Source organism: Syngnathus scovelli, chromosome 15, assembly GCF_024217435.2.
Source record: "Syngnathus scovelli strain Florida chromosome 15, RoL_Ssco_1.2, whole genome shotgun sequence".
Lineage (NCBI taxonomy): Eukaryota > Metazoa > Chordata > Actinopteri > Syngnathiformes > Syngnathidae > Syngnathus > Syngnathus scovelli.
Window position 1 is genome coordinate 2137857 of NC_090861.1, and position 22569 is coordinate 2160425.

At 38.7% G+C, this 22569-nt stretch overlaps 1 protein-coding gene across 3 annotated transcripts in view; it reads right to left on the reverse strand.

Moving 5' to 3' along the window:
* Nucleotides 1-5122: 5122 nt before the first annotated feature.
* The window catches only part of LOC125982188 (gamma-aminobutyric acid receptor subunit beta-4), a 78559-nt gene continuing 61112 nt past the window's right edge, over nt 5123-22569 (reverse strand). For 2 of the 3 annotated variants that reach the window (XM_049742510.2, XM_049742509.2), the window contains 8 exons: nt 16605-16672; nt 16099-16319; nt 13359-13441; nt 11169-11306; nt 10366-10518; nt 10037-10293; nt 9448-9537; nt 5123-9027 (listed from right to left, as the gene is read on the reverse strand). In XM_049742510.2, coding sequence (XP_049598467.1) covers nt 8674-9027; nt 9448-9537; nt 10037-10293; nt 10366-10518; nt 11169-11306; nt 13359-13441; nt 16099-16319; nt 16605-16672 — 1364 coding nt within the window. In that variant the 3' untranslated portion in view covers nt 5123-8673. The remainder of the gene's footprint in view (nt 9028-9447; nt 9538-10036; nt 10294-10365; nt 10519-11168; nt 11307-13358; nt 13442-16098; nt 16320-16604; nt 16673-22569) is intronic. The other variant, XM_049742512.2, reaches the window with a different exon arrangement.

A 22569-nucleotide genomic window follows, 5' to 3' on the forward strand; every position in this document is an offset into this window, starting at 1 on the left:
TAGATGGTTTTAATCATGCCTACATGCATGAATGATTTCCTCGCCTGGCAGCATGGACCATAGCGATTTCTCTCGACAGTAAAAGTGTGTGGAGAGCCGATGATAAATTGGGCCTGCAGCATCTGCTCGGCTGTCTGGTATGGTGGACTGTGAGAACTGGTCGGCCTGCAACTGTCTCCCTCTCAAAGCTGAGTGCTGCTTCCAGTGTAATTCCTCCACACAGACACATTCATCCACCCACCACATGCGTTGTTTCCCAGTCAGCAGACTCGGAGGAGTGAATCAGCACTCTAGCTTGGCACTGCAGTCCCCCCCCCCCCCCCTCCCCCCCAGATTTTTATATTGACTATTTCTAATACATAACCAATGCCAACTGTTTTCTCAGTTCAAAGAAGATATTGTGAAATGGATATTTTTGTTTTAAGGAAGACAGGCTGCAGTTTATAAAATAGCCAGCAGGTGACAGAAGAGGCTTTTAGATTTAGAGGCGCGCGTGCAAAGGGGCGCGCGCACGCGTCAGACAGAAGGCAAGGATGCTGATGGAGGAAGCTGACAAACAAATGCTGATCCCCCCCACCAACACAGGTCGCCCACCTAACAAGACTGCGCAATTTCTACAGCCGCCCCAAAAAAAACAAAAAAACATCCAGCTTTCAGAAATCCTGAAAGCGCAAATCACAATTCCAGCATCATCTGAAGAAGGTTCTGTGGGCAAACGCAGTGACACTGAACTATCATCTCGCATCGGCGTCAAAACGTTGCTGCTTCCTTAACGATCGACACAATTGTGCAAATAAACCTTATGAAAAAAGTGGAACACTGTCAGTCAAGCGCAAGATCTCTTGATTCTTTTGTCATGGCAGAAATTCACTTCACTGTTGCCATAGGTGACCGAGCATGAATTGTATATGGAGGAGAGCGGGGGAGCTGTGGACACTCTTTTGTGTTGCATCAGGAATGCATTTGGAACTTTCTCTACTGCTTGCATTTAAAAAGCATATCATTATTTTTCCTCAATGGCACTCATTGAAGAAGTTTTACCTTACATCTGGGTTCACAATATTGTTGCATGCAATGTCATTATAGTGGATGTTCCAGGAGTATTCACGAGGTCATTCAATAACCAATAAATAAGGTCAATGTTTTTAAAAAATAGGCATAATTTAAACAAATAAGGCAAATTCTAAGTGCCACGTTTATTTTTCTTTCTACAGCCATCAATTCTTGACCCATGTTAAGGCATCTTTTCAATATTTCATGTTGTTCTATGGAGTGCTGACAATTGAACACGGGAATGGAAAGCATATTTTATGGCGCTGCTTCAGTGCTTCTGTATCCATCTGCTGAACAGAGCTATGCACTCCAATTCAAAAAAGAGCCTACCTGTGCAAACAAAGACACAAGTTCAGGAAAATTCAGCAGCAGCAGCAGCAGCAAAGTTGCTACCGTTAGCATTCGGAACCAGCCGATGAATTTGTGTGGACATTCCATATGCTACATAGAAAATAATTTCATCATCTTGAGTTGTTAGAAATGATTTGGTCCTCTCATGGTGAAGATCTCACGAAGTAAATGAAAAGAAATCAATTAGATGACTAAGCTGAACATTAAATGTGCTTTACTTCTCGCAATGTGACCGAAGCACACAAAAGTCATTACAGTAAAATTTTATTATTCATTTTTAGGAGCTCAATATTCAGTCTTTTAAGTATCTTTAGGTGGCTGCTTGAAATAAATTGCATTTCACAGACAGTTGTTAAAACTGATAGCAGACAAAATAGTGACGTCAAATGGCTGGTTGGATATTTTTTTTAAATTGTAAACTATCTTGGTGATGTTTTAAAACACCCGGCATTCTGACCTGTTCACATATTGGTGATATCGACTGTCTGGTTATCTCTTTGGAATCGATATTTGACCCCTGACCTTCAATTAATCTTACTAAATTGTGTAGACTCCCATTGTCCGGAGCTCATGAAGAGTATTTATGGGCATTGATCAACTGTTTGACATTTGAGAGACTTTGACCTAAGGACAACATATTTCTTCATTTCAATACGGTTTTATAGAACAGGCAAATTCCGTTTGTTTAAATTCAACATGGTTATATCACAGACAATGAAGACTTTTCTCCTCAACTGTCCAGCTAAAGGCCTTTTTTTCCTTTGCCAAATGCATTATTCATATTAAAACATCTATGTCTTAAAAAAGAAACCATATAAACTGGGACAGGGGTGAGAATGGGGGTACCCTGTCAGATTTGTCTCTGGCTTTCTTCTATTGTGGGTTGTTGGGTCGACGTTAAAGAGTCTATTTCTATTTTCATGGAGAAAATTTTGTCTTTGAACCGCTTGCCAGCCAATCACAGGGGAATAAATGAAAATGAATAAATAAACTAAAATAAATAAACAAATAAATAAATTTAACTACACGTAAATAAATTTAAAAAAATAAATAAATAAACTAAATATACATAAATAAATAATAAATAATAAAAAGATGGTGGCATGGAAATTCAAGTATCGGTATATCAGCTTTGTGTTCTCCTAAAGATGGCCCGATTGATATCATTATTTCACTATTGTGACATTTTAGTTTGCTGCTGTTGTCAAATTCTTCCAATAGGTCGATTGTAAAATATGTGTCTTGGCTCAGTAAAGGTTGTGGAACCACTTGGGGAACAGCATTTGATGTTTGAGTATTGAAATGATGTTTAAGCTGTTATCTCAAGGCATAACGTGTCTTTAAATGTGGATTACTGCGCTTGTGTGGCTTCTTTTGTTCAAACACGAGCGTCACCACAAGTCAAACTGCCAGTGTCGCTTAAAGCTGGGGATTTTGCTTGCTTTGTGCAAAGCCTCACTTTTGCATTTTCTATGCGCTCATGCACGTCAATTACGCAAATCATGAGCCAACCATGATGACTTTAACCAACCATCTATATGATTCTTGTTAGTTTTTTAAAGATTATAAGTGCACATAGATGTTACACACTCATTTTCTAAGCAGCTAATCCTGTTTGGCGGGTGGGGGGGGGGGGGGGGGGGGGATATGTTACAAGGCTCACCAAGGACGTGTCAGGCCAGCAGTCTATCACAGAGATAGTCACTCACATTCACACTCACGTTCGCACCTTCCAGCCATTTCAAGGTCTCCGATGGATGACCATGTGGGGAAGAGGCCAAGGATGCCTGAGATGATTGCACGTGTCAGCTGTCACCGCCCTGCTTGTCGACATCTCCACGTAGAACAATACACTCACGTTAGAAATCAATATATATAAAGATGGCGGTGATATGATGTCATTTTTAAGGTTGGTTGTATCCAGCACACCTCCTCCAATCAATCTGTAAAATCAATGATCTGCTTCCACCTGCAATTGATTGTTTCGCACGAGCAACACGATGTTTTGGATGTCTCACTCCCACATGACTTTTTCCGTCGCTTGAAGCGCACTCCCATTTCGAGGCTCCTCTCTTCACCTTCAGCACTGATACTCCACTTCAAGTGTTGCATCCTGGGGAGAGAAAAATCCAAATGGGTAAGCCTGTATCTGCCGTTCTGTTCTTTATAAGAGTGCAAACGCGGAGTTTTAACGACATGTCCTTCAAAGAATACAAACTCTGCTACTTAGTATGTCCTGGAAGTTTGGAGTGTCCCCCAAAAAAAGCTGCGGTGCCATTTTGTCCTACTTACAGTGGAGTAAATCACATTTACTATAATTATTTACATGGGCAACTAGAATCAAATTATGCAAATATTACACATCATTTGCTATAAAAGATGGAGTAAGTCAATATATATATATCAAATAAATGTTAATCTTAAAATTCCCTTACCGTAAATCTTCTTTTACGCATGGTCATCAGATATTTACCTTTTGGGGACTAAACTTCAGGGAAATTAAAATGGACAGTACTTTATTAGTCCTCAAAGGGCAAATGAAAAGCCAGTTTTTCTTTAATGTATAAGCCTTTATTTGTAAAAAGTCTGTTGTTTGAATGATAACCCTTTTTTAAACCACATACTTGAACACCTTGTATTTGTAAAAAAACAAACAAACAAAAAAAAAACACATTTTGTTTAAACACCTAAAAAAGCGGATTGACACCATAACATTAAATTTGCACTGACAAAATAAATAATACAATATCATACCACACAAATGTCGATTTCCATGGGTACCGATACTCCAAATGAAATCCAAACACTTCATTAAACAACAGAAATAAGCGCTCCAATGTAAACATAAACCAAAAAAAATGCAGTTTATCTTCCAGTGCCATTTATAGCTGATGAATTACATTTTCCTTCTCATGATTAAACAACAAGAATAACAACCCATGATAACAAATACAACAAATAATAAACAGAGGAATGAAGCAAATTATTTTCTAGTTTGAGAAAAAAAATAAAGGGGCTGATTTGTTGATTGTTGTGTGCATATACAAGTGTATTTTGTCAATTTCCAGCAAAAAAAAAAAAAAGATTTGTGAAGATTCTAGCAAGTATGGCCATACAGCAATCAACAACAGACCATAATAACCAAAAGGCAGCTCCTCACTGGACAAATATGGGAAACACCCACTCAGGGTGTCATCACATGGCTTATGTCGGACGCTACAGGTGGAGCATCCTTTACATCCTTTGTAGCTGAATGGTGACTGAAGTTGATGAGCATGCTGAACCTGATCCAACCAAATTGCGTGGTTGACAACAAGCAGGGAGTACATTTCTTTTGCGATTCGTACGAATCCCAACATGTACTTTTTTTTTTTTGGAATAAGAAAGGTTTGTTGAAGATTTAAATCGAGCTGGCTGTAAAATAAGTGCAATTTGAGCATGTAAACACTTTCTCATCCTGGCTGTGGTGATGAATCGTATGATGCAGAGTAAAAATAGGTCAAGAAAATAAACCTTACAGAGGTCATGCAAAAAAAGAAAATTGGGGTGTACACAAAATAATGAACGCACCAACCAAAGTTCTTCCAACAGTGAGAAGTCTGCATGTCAGCCTTGGTCTGGGCTTGGGTGGTGAAAATTTTCCTGCTTTGTTGCAATTCATGCTCGTTTTAAAGGGTGCGCTCCGCTAATATTTACTTATTATGATCCATAATGATCCTTTTGGTAATGTGTTCAAAAGATGAAAGTCACTCTAAAAGGCTTTATTTACTTTTTAAATTGAAATTTGTTCAGGCCAAATCCTCAGAGTCTCAAGAAATACGACATAAAGAAAGTCATACATTTACGAGAATAAGGTTGGAATATTACGACGCCCGCATTTACCTTCATTACGGTAATTTTAGTGGAATATCATGATTAATATCAACTGCATGTTCCTGAGAAAGAACAACACTGTCTATTTTGTTGCTGCGTGTTTTTTAACAAGTGCAGTTCCTGTGCAGGATGATATAACTTGATTTCAAAATCATCAGAATTTGATACTGTGACTTTATTTATTTATTTTTTGGTCTCTTTTGTCTAGTCTGTCACATTTACAGGAATGAAATACCCCTTACTAGCCTGGACATACTGTAGCTGAACATATTTACTTCTGCACATGTTAAGATCTATTGTTGGCAAGGGAGCAGCTGCACGACGACTTGGCTACGTACCTTGCTTAAGGGCACATATGAAGCTTTTTTTTTTTTTTTTTTTTTTTTCTCGAGGAACAGGAAAAAAACATCCAACTCGCCTTCTTAAGGCATATCCTGCTCCTCAAAGCCTTTATGAGCCAGATTGGCCATAATGCCCTTTTCCCCCATATATATCGATATATATGTGTTTAAAGAAGGAGAGATGAATCAGTGATTGGTTCGATGGTTGAGGTAAACACTGCAAGTTGGTTCGGATGCGTTGACTTGGGCAACGAAAAAATGTCATTCAAGTCGACGCCATCCTATTTGCTGACAAAGAGCAAAAGCTTTTAGCTAACTTTAGCTTTGCACTCGGGCTGGGTTTTGTGAACAGTCTCCACAAACTCATCACTGTGAGAGGACTTGTTGAATACTCCATTATTTTGTCAACACACATCTTTTTTTTTTTTCTTGATTTTCTTTGCCGAAGTATGCCAATGCCAGAGAAGCTGTCCATGCCATTAGCAGTGAGGCCAGTTGGTATTTACGAACTGCCAGTGTTTTTGTTCATGCATTAAGAAGTATTAAGTGAAAGATATCATATTTACAGTACAATTCACATGTAATTACACATATACACACTAGAGGCAATAAAAATTCACATTGAACTCAGATCAACACTTTCCCTCCCCTTCCACATCTTGAACATGTGTTAAATGAACATAAGCGTTATCTTGTAGAAACATTTGTAGGCTACGAAGAGTAAATCTTAAAATATAAGGTCCTCACAGCTGTTGGGATGAATGTGCGAATTCCATACCCAGAAAGCTGCGTCAGGTAAATATAATGTGATGCATGCAAGGGCTGCTTTTGTTAATGTAAAGGAGAAACACATTTTTTTTCAGCAAACATCCATCACGTTGTTTTTTTCAGAGAAATGAAAGAAAGAATTGTAAGATATGTGAAATGTACCTTCAAAATCCAACTTATTCAATACTGATCAAAGACAGTGGAAATAATAAACAGAATAAGAGTGATTATGCATATCTGCAACATTTGTACATCTGTAATCATTAACTTACATCTGAAATATGTAAAAAAATTAAAAATATGCAGAATTGATTCATGTCAGAGTGGGAGTTATTTTGTGGGAGATTTAATCTCGAACTAAAAGTTATGTAAGGTATGCATACAATTCTGGAATTAAATAGGAGAGTTAGACCATCCAGTTGCATTTGAAATCATTTCCATTTATATTTGCTGTGATAATTTTCTTGAATAGAAGAAAGGGGACGTGACATGGGCGGAGCTAGATTTTTTGCTAAGGGGGGGCCCAGGGGTGGCCAAGAATATCTCAGGGGGTCTGCATAATCCTTTTTTTTTTTTAACAAACCTAAAAAAATCTTTACAAAATGCTGTTAAACATTTGTTATGTACCCTATGGACAGGAAAAAATAATAATCCTGGAAAAATCATTATGTACCCAAAAGGCAATTATCTGGCCTGGCACCTGAGAGGTCCAAGTATATTTTTTGGGATGGGGGTAGACAATTAAACATATTTCTACTGCATAAGATGCTCCTACAAATGCGATTGAATACGATTATCTTCCGTCAAGATGAAAAAAATGTCTGCTACACAGCCTTCTTGATGTTTCACCCTTTAAATCAAGTGTCCTTCTTACGGAGGGGGACAGAACGAACTAGACAAGAATGAATTTTCCAGTCTGAATCCAACTCAGAGGCTACATTTTGCATGACAGAGTAGAACAAAACAATAAAGATTTCAATTTGATGCAAACCTCCAACTCAGTATTCTACTTATGGGTGTGTATGTTTGATTTGAAATGTTGATTTCATCCCATCTGTGTTTCCTTAGTCCAATACTGAAGAGAAGCTCAATATACAAAGAAACCATAAAAACTACATAACAAAACTGTGACCTGATATGTTGACTCTGTTGAATATACATTTTTTTTTTTTTTTTAACCGTGGATTGGTTCCAACAAATCACAAAAAGCGACACATCACTCCTCCCAATTTCCTTTTCCACACAGCAGAAATGACGCCCATGAACGCTGCATCTAAAGAGCATGTAAATCAGTCAACAAGAGGAAATAAACAGTACAAATATACTTTCATGAGAATACTTAATGTTTTTTGATTTTTTTTACCCCCTAAACAATCAAAATGAGTAATGCGAAACGTTATCTCGTAATGCCCTAGCTTCAGAACATTTTCCAACACTTTGAAATCACAGTATTTTTCAAGACAAAATTATATCTACAATAATCAGCACTTGTTTCAAACCATAAATAAAAGTAGACCCCCCGCCGCCCTCCCATCACCTGAAAATAGATTTTGAACTTGACTCTGGTGCACAAATGTGGTGGTCAAACATCACGTGACTGATGTCTGATCAAGAGAACACTACCATTTCAAATGAATTATATATATAAAAAAATAAATGAAAGAACAACACATTCCAAACAAGGTTGCTGTACATGGTGGAACCGGAGATTTTCGTGCACTTTGTATTCGTGGGCTACATGGGGGGGGCGGGGACGGACGGGGGAGGTGTTCAAGGACCTTGCTCAGCTGATGCCTGACCAGACAAGCCACCGCTGATTTCATGAGCTGCAGTAGAGGATTTCTGATTACAACAAGAATCAATAAAAAGTCAATGGGGGCATCTTCACTCCTTCAAGAGCTTTCGCTTCTCTTTTTTTTTTTTTTTCACTTCTTATTTTTCCCATTTTTAGTAGCAAAAATATCATGCAGTCTGTAGTTCCAAAAATCCCCACGGGGATCTCATATTTGTTTGTTTCAGGAGGAAAAAGGAACTCAAAGCCTTGAAATTCTTCTCACATTTTTTTCTTTTTTTTTTTTGGAAACATTCAAGTCATCCTATTAATACTTTGTACAGCAGAAAAGTCCTTCAGGTTTCAGGTGTGTGTGTATATATAAATATAATATACTGTATAGAAATATGCATATACATATGTTCAAACTGTATGTGTATACATATTTTGGATCTGTATCAAAGCCAATTTAATGTGCTCTCAAAATATGGCCCATGATTCCTAGTGGGATGCACATCAATTCACATAGTACAACCAATAGATTAGGTTGAAAAATCCAAAGGTGATAGGGAATATGACCCGGGACCACTTGTCAATGGTGCTTACATCTGACAGGTTTGGGATTTTCAACTTGAGCTTGGACGAACGCCGCCGTAGTCGGCAGTTGGCCCGGCTCCGCATAGCGCTCCGATCCAGCGAGTGGTGGCTGAAGCCATCTCGGGGCGCCATGGGCTTCCTGAATTGGACCCCGGAGCTGTCAAAGGACATGACTGAATTCCGAGAGTCACTAACGCTGCTCCCCACGTCAGAAGGCATCACCTCGTTGTTCATTTCCAGAGTGGTGAGGAGAATGTTGCCGTACGCATCCACCTAACGCACACACAGAGGAGTCAGTGTTGCCAAAGAGGATGCAAAATAAAATCCCGCAGTTATTAAATCCCCAGATATTTAAAATCAAGCAGCGGTGATATGGAATGTTATTCTTAGCATGCCCAAAAAGAATTGCTATTGCTTTAAAATATACACGAGTGAAGTGCAAAGCCTGGTTCCAAAACAGTCGGCATATTATGGGGTGGAGGTGAGATCATTTGTTAGCTAAAAAAAAATAATAATAATATAAGAGCAATTTGGAAAAACAAATTCAAGCCAACCATTTTTGTCTGTTTTGCTTATATCAAATTTACAATTTGTGGCCAGCAACTATTTTGGAAACAGTTTGGCAGTCAAAGAACTTGAAGCATATGCGGTGAAAAATGGCCTACAGCTGATATGATTTCTAAATACATGTACCCCAACTTTTCTTTGTTCCTCGAGATACAGATTTCTTCGCTGTGTAAATGACCTGAAGGTGTTGCTTTGAAACGGCACGGAAATGGAGTCCTTGCAATGTGAAAAGAAAAAATGAAGAGAACATTAAAAAGACGAAAATACTGGCAAATAAGCACATTTGTCATTTGATTACAATAATGCATTAAACACACAATTAGTATCTCGCGCACAAAAATAGGAGGCGTCATTCAATCTGACCATCCCACCTTAAAATAATCATCATTAAGTTGTATTTTGTCAAGTATGCTAACTTCAAGGTAGCGAGGGGGGTGGGGGGGGGGGGGTGAGAATGAATGAAGCCAACAGTGACAAGCACCTAAATAAGAAATGAGAATGTTTATACCAGTCTCAATGAAAAGGAGGCTATGCTCGATAAAAAGCAATCAGTGCTTGAGGGAAAAGCAATGGATGATGACTGTGTTGGCAAGGAATGTAAATAAAAATATATTCCAAAATATTCCACTTTTTTTTTTTTCTTTTTACATCTACTTAAAGTCTGACTGGCATAATGAAGTGGAACATAACGGAGGCAGCGGATGAAGATGCAAACCTGTTCCCTTAGGCGCTTCTCTTCGTATCGTGTGCGCTCATTGTTGACTTTATTCAGCCTCTCATTGATTTTCTTCTGTTGCGCCGGGCCCCGGCCAAAGAACACATAATTTACAAAGGCATATTCCAGCAGGGCCAGGAACACAAACACAAAACAGCCCATGAGGTAGACGTCGATGGCTTTCACGTAGGGGATCTTTGGGAGAGTCTCCCGAAGGTGGGTGTTAATTGTCGTCATGGTGAGCACCGTTGTCACACCTGAACGCAGAAAAATACACTAACCATCTTACGTTCTATCACATTGTCGATTTTCAGATGGCTAAAACGTACCCAGGGCCACCCGAGCTGCAGAGGCATCATAATTGATCCAGAAAGAGACCCAGGACAGAATGGTGATCAAAATGGAAGGCATGTATGTCTGCAAGATGAAATATCCAATGTTCCTCTTAATCCTGAAACTCAGCGAAAGCCTCGGATAAGAACCTGTAAGCAGAAACAATAAAGTGACAGCTTGGATAAGATCAGGGAAGAGTGAAAAGCAGAAAAAATAAGAAAGGGGGGGGGGGGGGAGTGGTGAGAGGTCCAAAGTCTGCACTTGACAACGTGCAGGGTAGTCATTTCTCCGTTTGTTCAGATGGAGCACTTAATTTCCCCAAAGCGATGGATTCCTTTCCAGGGACAAGTTCGATTCCAATTAAACATGGCAGAAAGTCGCAAACACGGCAGATTTTTCTGCAAGCCCCTATCTCAGCAGGCCGCTCCAGCGTTCCTTTGAGACTTGTCACAGAAAGCTGCTCGCTGTTTCCTTCTCCCTCCCTCTGTCCTCTAAACATTACTGAAAGGCCATTTTAAAAAAAGCTGATTGCAATGCACGGCTGCACACTAAAGGACAAAACAGAGTTCGAAGGTGTTATTTTAGTGGATTTTTTTTTTTTTTTTTGCTTAGAAATGTCAAATAGTTGCACCACATTTTTTTTTTTCATTAGTTAGATTTAAACAAGAAAGCGCTGATGTAAAAAGCAATATAAGTAACCAGGCAAAAGCTCTCAGCTATATAAACTTATTTATAGTTTGCAAACTCAAAAAATGACACTATGCTAAAAAATATTCTTAGAGATAAACTTGGGGCTTACCTGTAGTAAACCTTACTTCCTTGGAAACCAATCGAATGCCCACAATGGAGAACTGAGGTAACTCTAACTTGTCCACACCCGTCACGGCGCTGTCCCCTCCTTCCCAGAAGAACACAATATCATCTGTGGTGTATCCGTCTGTCACGAGGCCCGGGGAAGAAAAAAAAAAAAAACATACGGTCAAGAAATAACCATGAAATGGCACAATGTATCAAGGCAAAGGTGCAGCGTGCAGACAACTAGTGGAGGTTCCTCTTGACGAACGATGCGCTCAGCTATAAAGTCATTCAGATGGGAGCAGATAGGTTGACTTTTGAAAAGCATTCCAGTGAGCAACGATATTACATCCCAGAATGAGTGTGGAGACATTTGTTATTCCCCACACCAACTCTTAGCAAACATAGTGTCTGATGCAGTTACTCACGCTGGAAGGAGAACAGACATTCCCATTCTGGCTACCACCCACACGTTAACCGCACACTCCACCGCACTTTGTTGCTAGTCTCCATCGCTTATGTCCTCATTGATGCTTACAAAGCTTTTTTTTTGTCGATTGGATGATACGCAAGCGAGCTTCGCGATGGCTTGGCTAGTGGTCTTTTCACGATTGATGATGTTAACTTTGCCAGGTAGCTTTGATCGGGAGGGTATAAATAAAGCTGACTAATTTTCTAGTCGACTAATCGCCGATTGTAGTCACAATTAATCGACTAGTCGGATCATACATCATTTGTAGAAGCAGTTCAAGTCACTATAATAATAATAATAATAATAATAATAATAATAATAATAATAACATAATGATGATAATAATAATAATAATGATGATAATAATAATAATAATGATGATGATGATAATAATAATAATAATAATTATAATAATAATAATGATAATGAAAATGATAATAATGCTAATGCTAATAATAATAACAATAATTATAATAAAAGTTTGAGGTTGGATATTTTGCGCTCATGCAGACCAACCTGTTTTTAATTTTTTTTTTTTTTTATAAAGCCTGGCTACATCCCATGCTCATCTTGAGCGACATCCCCTCCTGCCTCCCACCTAGCATGAATATTCATCAGCATGTGTCAGTTGGCTGTCCTGCACATTCTCAGCTGGCAGCACAATCAAATGTGATCACAGTTGTAGATTTATGTCAATGGGACAGTGTGCAGTCACCGCAGCACGCTCTCTCACTTTTACGACATTTTGCCTTCCACTAGCGACATGTCCAAAGTCGTCACATTAAATTCACCGAGAGGGACCGGGGGAGTCATTAGAACTGAATCCGTCTCTGAATGTGCAGGGTGCCGAATCAATCCAACTGATAAGAGTGCACTGTTCACACCCAATAAACATAAATAAAAAATATGACTGCAATGGTTTAATTACTGTCATAGATCCCGAGGGTAAACAATCAACAACTACAAGCACAAATATAATGCAGCATATTGCGCAAGTCCAGTGATTGATCAATTCATCGATAAAAATGATCACACAATACAACTTTCATTACAGCAGCAGCACCCATATTTTCCTATGGAAGGTGATTCATCTAGAATCAAACAAAATATATGAATATAATTTTGATTATGAACTGGTAGGGTGTTGTGAAATTGGTCAAATATATATATATATATATATATATTTTTTTTAAAATTGTAGATAGGCGTGACATCAGAATGAAACGATTCACCATTGATCCACAAATGCTAAATAGAAAGCAACGACAATCTCCGATCAAAATCTTGCCGATATTCTCTTATTTCTATTCAAACAAAATAAAAATGGAAGCTATTTGTACTAAAATGTACTCAGCACTTTTCTTCATGAGTCTGGATTGCGCCTAGATCAAGTTCAAGACGGCACAAAATCAATATTAATCAGCACTTACCGCTTGTACAATATGTACTTTTTTGCCACGTTTATTAAAAATAAAAGACATATTGGTATGTGTGGTGAGTGTAAGCACGAGTGGGCAAACTGTGGTGGCCTCGCATTGATATATTTATTTTGACAGTTAAGTGGGTTGTATTTGCTTACTTGGCTTTTTTTTACCTGCCAGAGTGCAAACATGTGACAAATACATTGCACATTGGCTTAGTCGATTAGCGACAGCATGCCGTAATAATTTCTCGGGTATGTTTTGGAAGGTGCTAGCGACGGATGCTCTGGCATTTACTTACAGCTTTCAATTTCCAAGGTGCAGTTCTGTTCATCAAGAGGGTATCTCCTCAGGTCCATCATGCAAGCAGCAGTGGTGGTTATTCTGTGGCAGAAAAAAAAAACACACTTTGAAAAGGTTTCTCCAAAAAGTCATGGAAGAGGAAATGTTGCAAGTATAAAAAGTCTACACACCCCTTGTTCAAATGCCATTTTTTTGTGATGGATAATCATTATGACACATGTAAAACATTTTTTTTTAATGGAACTTATTCAGGTAAATGCTGAAGAGGTCAGCATTCACAGCAAAGTATAAAAAGTCTACACACCCCCTGTTCAAATACCAGTTTCTTGTGATGGATAATCATTATGACACATGTAAAATATTTTTTTAATGTAACTTATTGCATCTTTCTCATTTGAGAGCCACGCAGTTTCGAAAGAGGCAAAATCGAGACCCGAACACGCAAGCTGATCATATCGGGAAGCAGGAGAAGAAGCCTAGTAAACAAAATATGTGTGACCGGACCGGCCGGGGTGCGATATCTATTATTCACAATGACACTGAGCTGCATTGTGCTGCACAAGCATTCTGCTGCTCAGACTGCATTTGTTAGCACTCTGCTGTGCTACACCTCCCCGCTGCCTTCACAGCACTCCTCCGCTGACTGCATACAGCGGGGCGACACACTGCTGAAGAGGAAATAACATCACACCTAATTACATTCATCGGAGAGGTCGCTTGGCAATTAGACTTCCCATGTAAAAAGTTGCAAATAAGCAACATGGTCATTAATAACATTCTTCCATTCAGGGGAAATACTGTATGCAGTATGAAACCTAAAATAAGATCATGACTAAGTCAATTGTTGCCTTTCAGAGGTAATCAAAAAGACTTCCTGTCAACACGAGCTCCCGGTAGCAACTTGGACTAATGGACAGAGAAGAATTTTTCACCCCCTTGGCACTTTGCACAAAAAGCCCACAATGAGTAAAACTGGGCTTAGATGTGACCGCTAACAAGTCAGGGGGAGAGCCGACGTTGAGTAGGTGCCTCTCAGAGAAGGTCTGGGATTTGGAGAAGTGAGTATATATGGGTCAACAACGTTCAGTCCCACTATAATCGGACATGAATTCAAGGATGACGTGCAATGAACATTTGGAGTCAAAACTTCAATAGTAAAGACAAAAGTGTACTCGTGTTCATCAAGCATGCATTTATTGTAACCCGTCTCTTGTTTGGAGGTGGACTCCAGACAAGGAAGAGTGTGTCAGATGCATGAGCAATACTTCTGACACCTACACAGTCTGCTTGTGCATGGAGAGAAAATAGCGGAAAGCAATTCAGTGGGAAAAATAATTCTGTCTGCCATCATGGGCAAGACTATAGTTTGCATTGATTCAAAATCTGAAAATGGTCCTGAGGACAGAGCCAAGGTCAATGTGTTTGTAAGCGTTATTAATAACAAACAAGCACCTCTGCAGATGTTCGGAGGAAGAGCTAATGCCAGAATCCGTATCAATAAGATTCCCGTTCCTTGCAGCACACAATCAGCGGATGTGCAAGTGCAGGTGTAATCCCATTTTCTTCTGGCTCACATCCAATCTTCTCAGCTCATGATAGTACTTTTATGGCTCCAATGGAACCTTGCGTACCCCGAGTGGTGCAGCTGGGAATGTTAATTCAGATTAGGAAGCCATGTTTTTGGCGGCATTTTCTTCCATTTGATTTTAGGCCAAGAGTAAAAACAAGAATTGCATTAGCATTAGCATTAGCAAGTCATATACGGAATAGTACTTGAGTGATTTATCGACTCAAATTGTGATACGCAAGTAGCATGTCTCGGTTTTGTTGTAATGAACAAGTTAGCCTTTAGCTGTGAAATCGATGACCTCTTTGGGCACAATTATTTGTCATTTGAAGAATAATTCATCTACGTTTACCTTAAGGCTTACATATTGTGGATAGAGAAGACAACCAGAACAGTACAGTTACGATCGATTCAACGCCCTAAGAATAATACAATGACCTGGATGGATGAGCATATTCACAGATAGCGTGGAATAAACCATATTAGCTAACACAGTGCAAATCAGATCCAGTCCCTTGAAATAAACAGACAATATTTGAAATGCTACTATTTTTAACTCAGTCTTTGGCATCTTACAAATAAAAATAAAGGGCAAAGCAATTGGAGTCAAGGATTGTAATCCCGCAAAACTTCTGTCAGAAAATGTCCAAAATTGGAAAAAAACCTTGAATATTCACCTCAACGTTCAACTTTAGGTTCTCTACAGCACTTAGACGGACGCCATTTCTATTTTTCTGCTACCTTTATAGATAGCCTTGTAAAAAGTCATAAAAGGAGATTTAAAAAGAAAACTTTTTTTCCTATTCCATCTCTTTCTTTGTCAGAATAAATTCAGTAATTCAAAAAGTCTGAACACTGGTCGTCACATTAATTATTCATCCCTTTGTGTGATCTGAACCTTGTCACTTTATTCATAGAACAAAACATATTTCCAGCTTCATCCACTCCTCTACAGCATTTTATTTTAGAGACTTGTGAAGAAAAGCACCTGAATTAATTCTGATTTTGAAGAAACCGCAAATCGTTTTTGCATTCCCAAAGCCAGGGATCTTAGATCTTCTAACTACTACCACAAATATTCACAGCATCAAGCAAAAATTAGTGATCAATTTTGATCCAGTTCTCGGAACTGTACTCGCATCTAGTGATTGATCGCAGTGCTTTATTTTACCTCAGCCCGTACAAGACGGTCCCGTCAGGGTGAAGTCGGATCATACGGTTTTTAACCGTCACTCCGTGAAGAAAGGACTTCTTGTCGTTCAGGAAGTAAGTGTCTGGGAGCCAAAGCTGATCCGCCACACGGTTATCCAAAGTCAGGTTGAGGTTCAATTCACCATAGGCCAAACGTTTATCTCGCCAACTTTGCTGGAAATACATTGTGATGGTATAGTCCTGGAAAGTGGGGAAAAAAGTCGTACTTTTAATACATTTGGAAATCATTCCAGAATTTTCCTTTGGCTCAATACAGTATGTGGTGTAAGAAATTAAAGCAATATGTTTCAATAACAAATTCCAAATAATACGCCATGTGCATTAGAGTGTTTCAAAATTCATATCATCATTCATAATTGAATAAAACGTATAACCCGATATAACGCAACTTTAATACATTTTGAATGTTTCATTAAAACTGAAGATGACATCGTGTATGTTGTGATCGCACATTGTGAGACTCACCATGTTTACTTCTGAGATGGAATCGATGCTTGCTATGTTGATGCTCATCCCGACTATGACTGGAGCACCTGAAGAAAGAAAGGCGAGCAAAATATTAAATTAAATTAAATTAAATTAAATTAAATTAAATTAAATTAAATTAAATTAAATTAAATTAAATTAAATCTGTATGAACTTGTGCTGCAAAAATTGTATCGTAAAACAAACAAAGCTACTGTTTGTTCATGATGCAACGTAAAAACGCATTCATCCATGCAAATGCTTATCCTAGAAATTCATGTAAAGTAGCGGCAAGAACAAACTATGCCTCATTTACTTGATTGCAGTACATCTTGTAAACAGCAAGTTGCTTACATGTACTTGAGACCTCTTAAATATTCAGACAACTTGGTTTACAAGGGGAATCCATTTGCACTGAGCATGTCGCAAACTTGCTAACAATCAACGGTAGCTGACTTAAAATAAAAGATGCTTATCATTGTCATCCATATATAATATCATAATTTATATATACAATAATAAAATTGTTCATGGATAGAAAATATTTTTGATATTCCATTCAGTGCCATGACTGTTTGCCCTCTTCTCCAATTCCAGTTTATAAAACAGGCTTCAATTGAAGTCACAGAATATAAATAACTTGGTCCGAAAATATATCAATAGGACCAATTATTTTAGTTTTAATTAGCGACAATGGAAAAACCCTAGCTGTGATCATCATGCAAGACATGTCATCTCATATCCAGTGGCCCTTGTCTTCCCATTCCCAAATGCCCCAAAGCTTTTGTCATATTCCCTGACCCTCTTTGCAAAACAGAAACAAAATGGGTGGGGGGGGTTGAGCCATTTTCCATTGCGCTTTGAGAAGGCAACCAGTAACAGCTTTCCCGAGAGATGTCAAAGTACATTTATTTGCTACATGAAGAGGAAGTGAGAAAGCAACGTCTCGCTCTCTGCATATTTGGATGCCGCTCTCGCTTTGTTAGAACAGTGTTTCCAAAAAAAAAAATAAAAAATCTGCTTTAGCTTCACTTGTGGCTTGCATGTCTTATTTTGAGCCACAGTGAAGATACTACTTTAGTATTACAATGTTTTTTGCAGGCTTGATCAAACAGGCTCAATTGTACAATTATTTATAATCAATCACTTTGATTGTGGCGCAATGATGCTAGCTTCATTACCTTGACATTGTAATCACTATAACAGCCCTGAACAACAAGTGATCAATTAAAAGCTGAATTCCTCTCATTGACCATGTCCTCTGATTCCACACTTGCCTTTAGACAATTCCAAAATGCTCTGTCGGCGACTTGCACAATTCTAAATAAACCCGGAGTGTATGCGACAGACATAAAAAGTGCCCACCCATTGCAACGTCAGCCCAATTGTGATAAGTGCTGTCACCGATTGTCGATAGTTGCTAATGTGGTTCCCGTTAGTCTGTCAAATAGTGAGTGTTGCTCATTTGGCCTGCACCCAGCTAAACGGCGGGCGAGGACTGCCACACAATTAATCATTCATAAATATCACAAATAAAATACAATAAATAGAAAGAATATTTGTGATTGTTCATTAAACTTCATAAAAGACAGCAAAGTAGAATCCAGCATAACTTTAGATGTCCATTACTGAATACAAAGCATTATTATTATTAGTTGGTGAGATCTAAGAATTGCATTGGACCTTGGTGCTGTTTGTTCGGGTTAACAATGTTTACTCAAGCTTGGCGTAACACAATAAGTCTACCATTTGGATAATTACAGGATTTATCAGTTGTCAAGGTAGTTGAGTGCTAGTCTGCCAAGGGAGTGTTTGAATGAGAGAAGAGCACAGGTTGGAGTGAATCCTTCATCACACTTCTAACGTCATGAAAAAGAAAGCGTTTGAGGAGAGAAAAAAAAAAGGATAGCTGGCGAGCCAAGAGTATGGAGAGTGAAAGCACCCCGCTGTTTTCATTTATTCGGTTTTTGATTAGACATTTTGGACTATCTAAGAGTATTGTGTTGAAAATTTTTTTATTAGTTGTGCCAATTGGAGTTGTAATGAGGATTGCAAGTGTCTGAGAAAAACGGCGCTGCAAATCATGTTCATCATAAAAAAAAAATGCTTTATTATCAGAGTATGTTAGAATACTGCAAATTTTCCTATTGTTGAATTATTTGATGGAAAATAAAGTCATCCAATCAAATGCAAATAGAGTCCAAAGAACAAAAAGGTAAATACGATCATCAATGCTCATCCTCGAGGTCACGACGCTCACATTTTATGCAAATACATGCTCACAAGTAGGATTTATTTCAATTTCGAATAAAGTACGGCGTCATTCGACATATTTTGCCTCTCCAAAAGTCGACTGAAAACACATTTGCTGGACAGCAAAGAAAACACTCTGCCTGCCTCTTGTAAAAAAGAAAAAAAACTCGGAAAATAAACCTATTGCCTAGCAACAGAGAGCTCCATAGCAACGGCGCAGCATTTTCCCTACAGTGTTGCAAGATCAGCATGATTTATCCAGTCGAGTGTGTATTTGCTTTTGTTTTCAATGGCGGGCGAGCGAGCGAGCGAGAGAGCGAGCGAGCGCACTCATGAAAGCCTTTTCCTCCAGAATGGAAGGACTAAAACAAGATGTTGCGCCAAATTCTTTCCCCCACATTTAATACAGTGTTTCACATCAATTATTTCTGCCTCAGCAGAGTGAAGCGAGACAAAAACGGCTGTGATTCAGCAAAGACCGCAAGCTTGAAATCAACTCCCACAATTTGGGCTATTGTGTATCCATCCTTACACAAACAAATCATTTATTATGAAATGATCCATCCGTCCATTTTCTACTTTTCGACTAACTCAGCTGCCAGCTCACCCCTCAAGAACATTTTGTCATTTGGATTCAACGTTGAAGTCGTCAGCCAACGGATAAAAAGTTCATCCCAAAAGAAAATCGGTATTTTCTCTCTCTGTATTAACACGAGTCGACTCTTAAAAGTGAACATTCCATTTTTTATGCATATGGAGCCTGCCAGTATAAAGTGACTAAAAGACCCTGTTTAACATCACGATGTGGTGATAAAATATTCAAACGAGACCTTTGCTGCTTTTAACTTGATTAATACATATAACCTGATGTTGGCTCAGCTTCGGCAGTATTAAAAAAAAAAAAAAAAATCACAGCATTGCATCACTGTCACAAGCGGTCACAATGTTTTCACCGCTACTTATAAATATTTACAGCGGATCTTGTTTTTCAAGCGAGGCCTAATTCAAGACAGCGTATTACATGACTCGGAATAATCAATACTGTTCAGTCCAGATGGAGTCCAAACTTTTCCGGTACTGCAGTTGCAGTGCTGTGCTACGCAGTAATGAAGATGCTGCTGCTGCTGCATACTGCTGCAGCCACTATATGGTGAATAAAAAGCAAACCATGAAAGCAGCTCTGACACAGCCAACAGAAAAATCCAGAAGGCAAAAAGAAAATGATGAGGTAAAGCAAGAGAGCAGAGGCACTACATCACCACCAGTCAAGACAGAGGATAAGTAAAGGTGGCCTCATCTTATCGTCTTTTCCTGTCACAAAGCTCAGCGTTGATGAATGAAACCTACTTAAGAGTTTGGAGGAAAAAGCCACATAATATGAACATTCTTTTTTTTTTTTTTTTTGCATACACTCATTTTGTCATTGAATTATGAAACGCTGCAACGTATCATAAATCACCGTCCCCGCTAGAAGCTTTAATAAAGCAACCTCAACTGGCTTAACGGGTTATTAAAAAAGTTGATTTAGTTAGTATGTTAGTATTTAAGCAATGACTCATTTATGTTTGAAAACTGCATTATTAAATACTCGCTGTTTGTAACGTGTACTTGAAATATATATACCACGCAAAACACTGCTTAAAAAAATTTATGGTCACGTATGATAAAAAAAAGATTTTTTTTATTTGCCGTCATAATTTGGATATTTATTTATAAACTCATTGGTTGAAGTGTCATTTATTTTACAGTGTTTTATGCTACGACAATTTATTCACATTTATTCGTGGAGCGGGCGCAATGAATGTTAATCAATGCATGTCCCTTTTATAATCTTGAGAGGGGGAAAAAAAAAGCGGGGGAAGGACAGCCATCGTGGGTTCTTTTAGCTGACGCCATCTTGCTAAACTAATCTCTTGAGTAACCTTGCATGTAACCTGCAGTAAATCCCATTTATAAGAACCTGCCAAAGCGACATGAGCGATGTAGTAAAGGCGGCAGGTGTGAATCCGCCGCTATGTTTACGGTTAGCGTAGAAATCATCGCCGACATTTTATTCAAATGTTAATGATCGCACAATTATGATCCAGAGCACTGATTATCATCAAGTTGTTTTTAGCGATGTCAATCTCATCGTGTTATGTTTTTCCCGTTTCAGCCATTAAAAGCAAAAAAAAAACGGACAGCCAAGTCAGGCAGGTTGAGATTAAAAAACTTTTAGATCAGAAAAAAAACAAAAGAAACAACATGACAAACACAATGCTTTGTAAAGCAGAGTCAAAGTGACAAAAAGTAAAAAAAAAATGACCAAGAATATCTAAAACAAGCAACATCAATGTTAGAAAATCAACATCAAATATCTTTTCCTTCAAAAACACACAAAAAAAGTGGGATTCAAATTTCTGCCTTTTAAATCCTTCACTTGTGTGTGAACGCACAACAAACACACACCACGTCAATGCAAAGTGAATTGCAAAATTGAATGCCCACTATGCAGATTCCCTCAAAAATAAAAATTCCAGCTCCATTTCAAAGTTGCTGAAAACAACACTGAATGAGAGGATGAAGTATTTCCCTTCTCCTCCACGCTATCTCCTCGCCACCTCCGCCCAACCCGTCGACATGCACACCTCATTTAATTCAAATGGAAAATCTAAGTGAAGGCAAAAGCGGGCAGCTTGAGCATTTTCTCCCGTGTTTCCTTTGTAATAAATCACCGGGCGTTCTCTTTTCATCAGGATAGATATCACTTGTACATGCCCCAACATCCATTCTGGGATTCTGACAACACGCTCCTTGTTTTCTGCTGATTGGGCACTACTGAATTACAACGCTCTGCACTATCAGCTCATATGCAAAACAGCCACTACCTCCATTTTGACACGTGGCAGCCCGGGAGGTTGCCCTGACTATTGTAAAAGTGTCCGGCGGGTTCAGAAGAACCGGCCGCCATATATCATTTAGCCGTTGCGGCTACCAGAATGCAAGTTGCCACTAATGTCCCGGCAAGAATGGGAAATGAAATCAGGAAAAAGCCCGGCTTGGGAGTGGAAGAGACGGACGGTGGCAGGTGATGGTGTCATGGCTGCAGGCGGGAGCTCGGATCGGAAGGGGGATTTAAAAAAAAAAGTCTGGCTCTTGCATTCCACTGGTCCTGGCACCTACTGATGCTTTTTAATGTCCGAGATCATTAAAGTGTCACATGTACGCTAATGCTCTTTCAGCCGTTAAAGCTTAAGTGCATTGTGATGAATATCTAGTCCAGGCATAGAAAAGATGTCCCGTTTCAACATACACTATACGGTACACTAAATTTAAGTCTCTTAATGGACATGTGTAAAAGTCACATTATATGCCGAGGCTTGGTCAAATGTGATTTGGGTGTTTTTAAATGTTTAATTCGTGTCTGTTTGCGAATTTCTTCCATCTTACGTAAAGTCGATTTTCTTCTACACTATTTACTCAGTGATGATGCAAGAGATTTAAGATGGAGAGAAACTTGTCAAGTAGAAACCCTTAAGTAAGTAAAACTCTCGGGGGGGACTAGCTCGTTTACCTGCTCATTGATTAGAAGCGGAATTTGTACTGTACATTCTGGACTTTTTTTTTTGCTGCTATGCGCCACAATGGCACAAATGTTTACGTATCGACCGATCTTACGTATCATGTCTAGTCTTATCAATGAGACTTAACTAAGATAAAAAAAAAGTGTCCC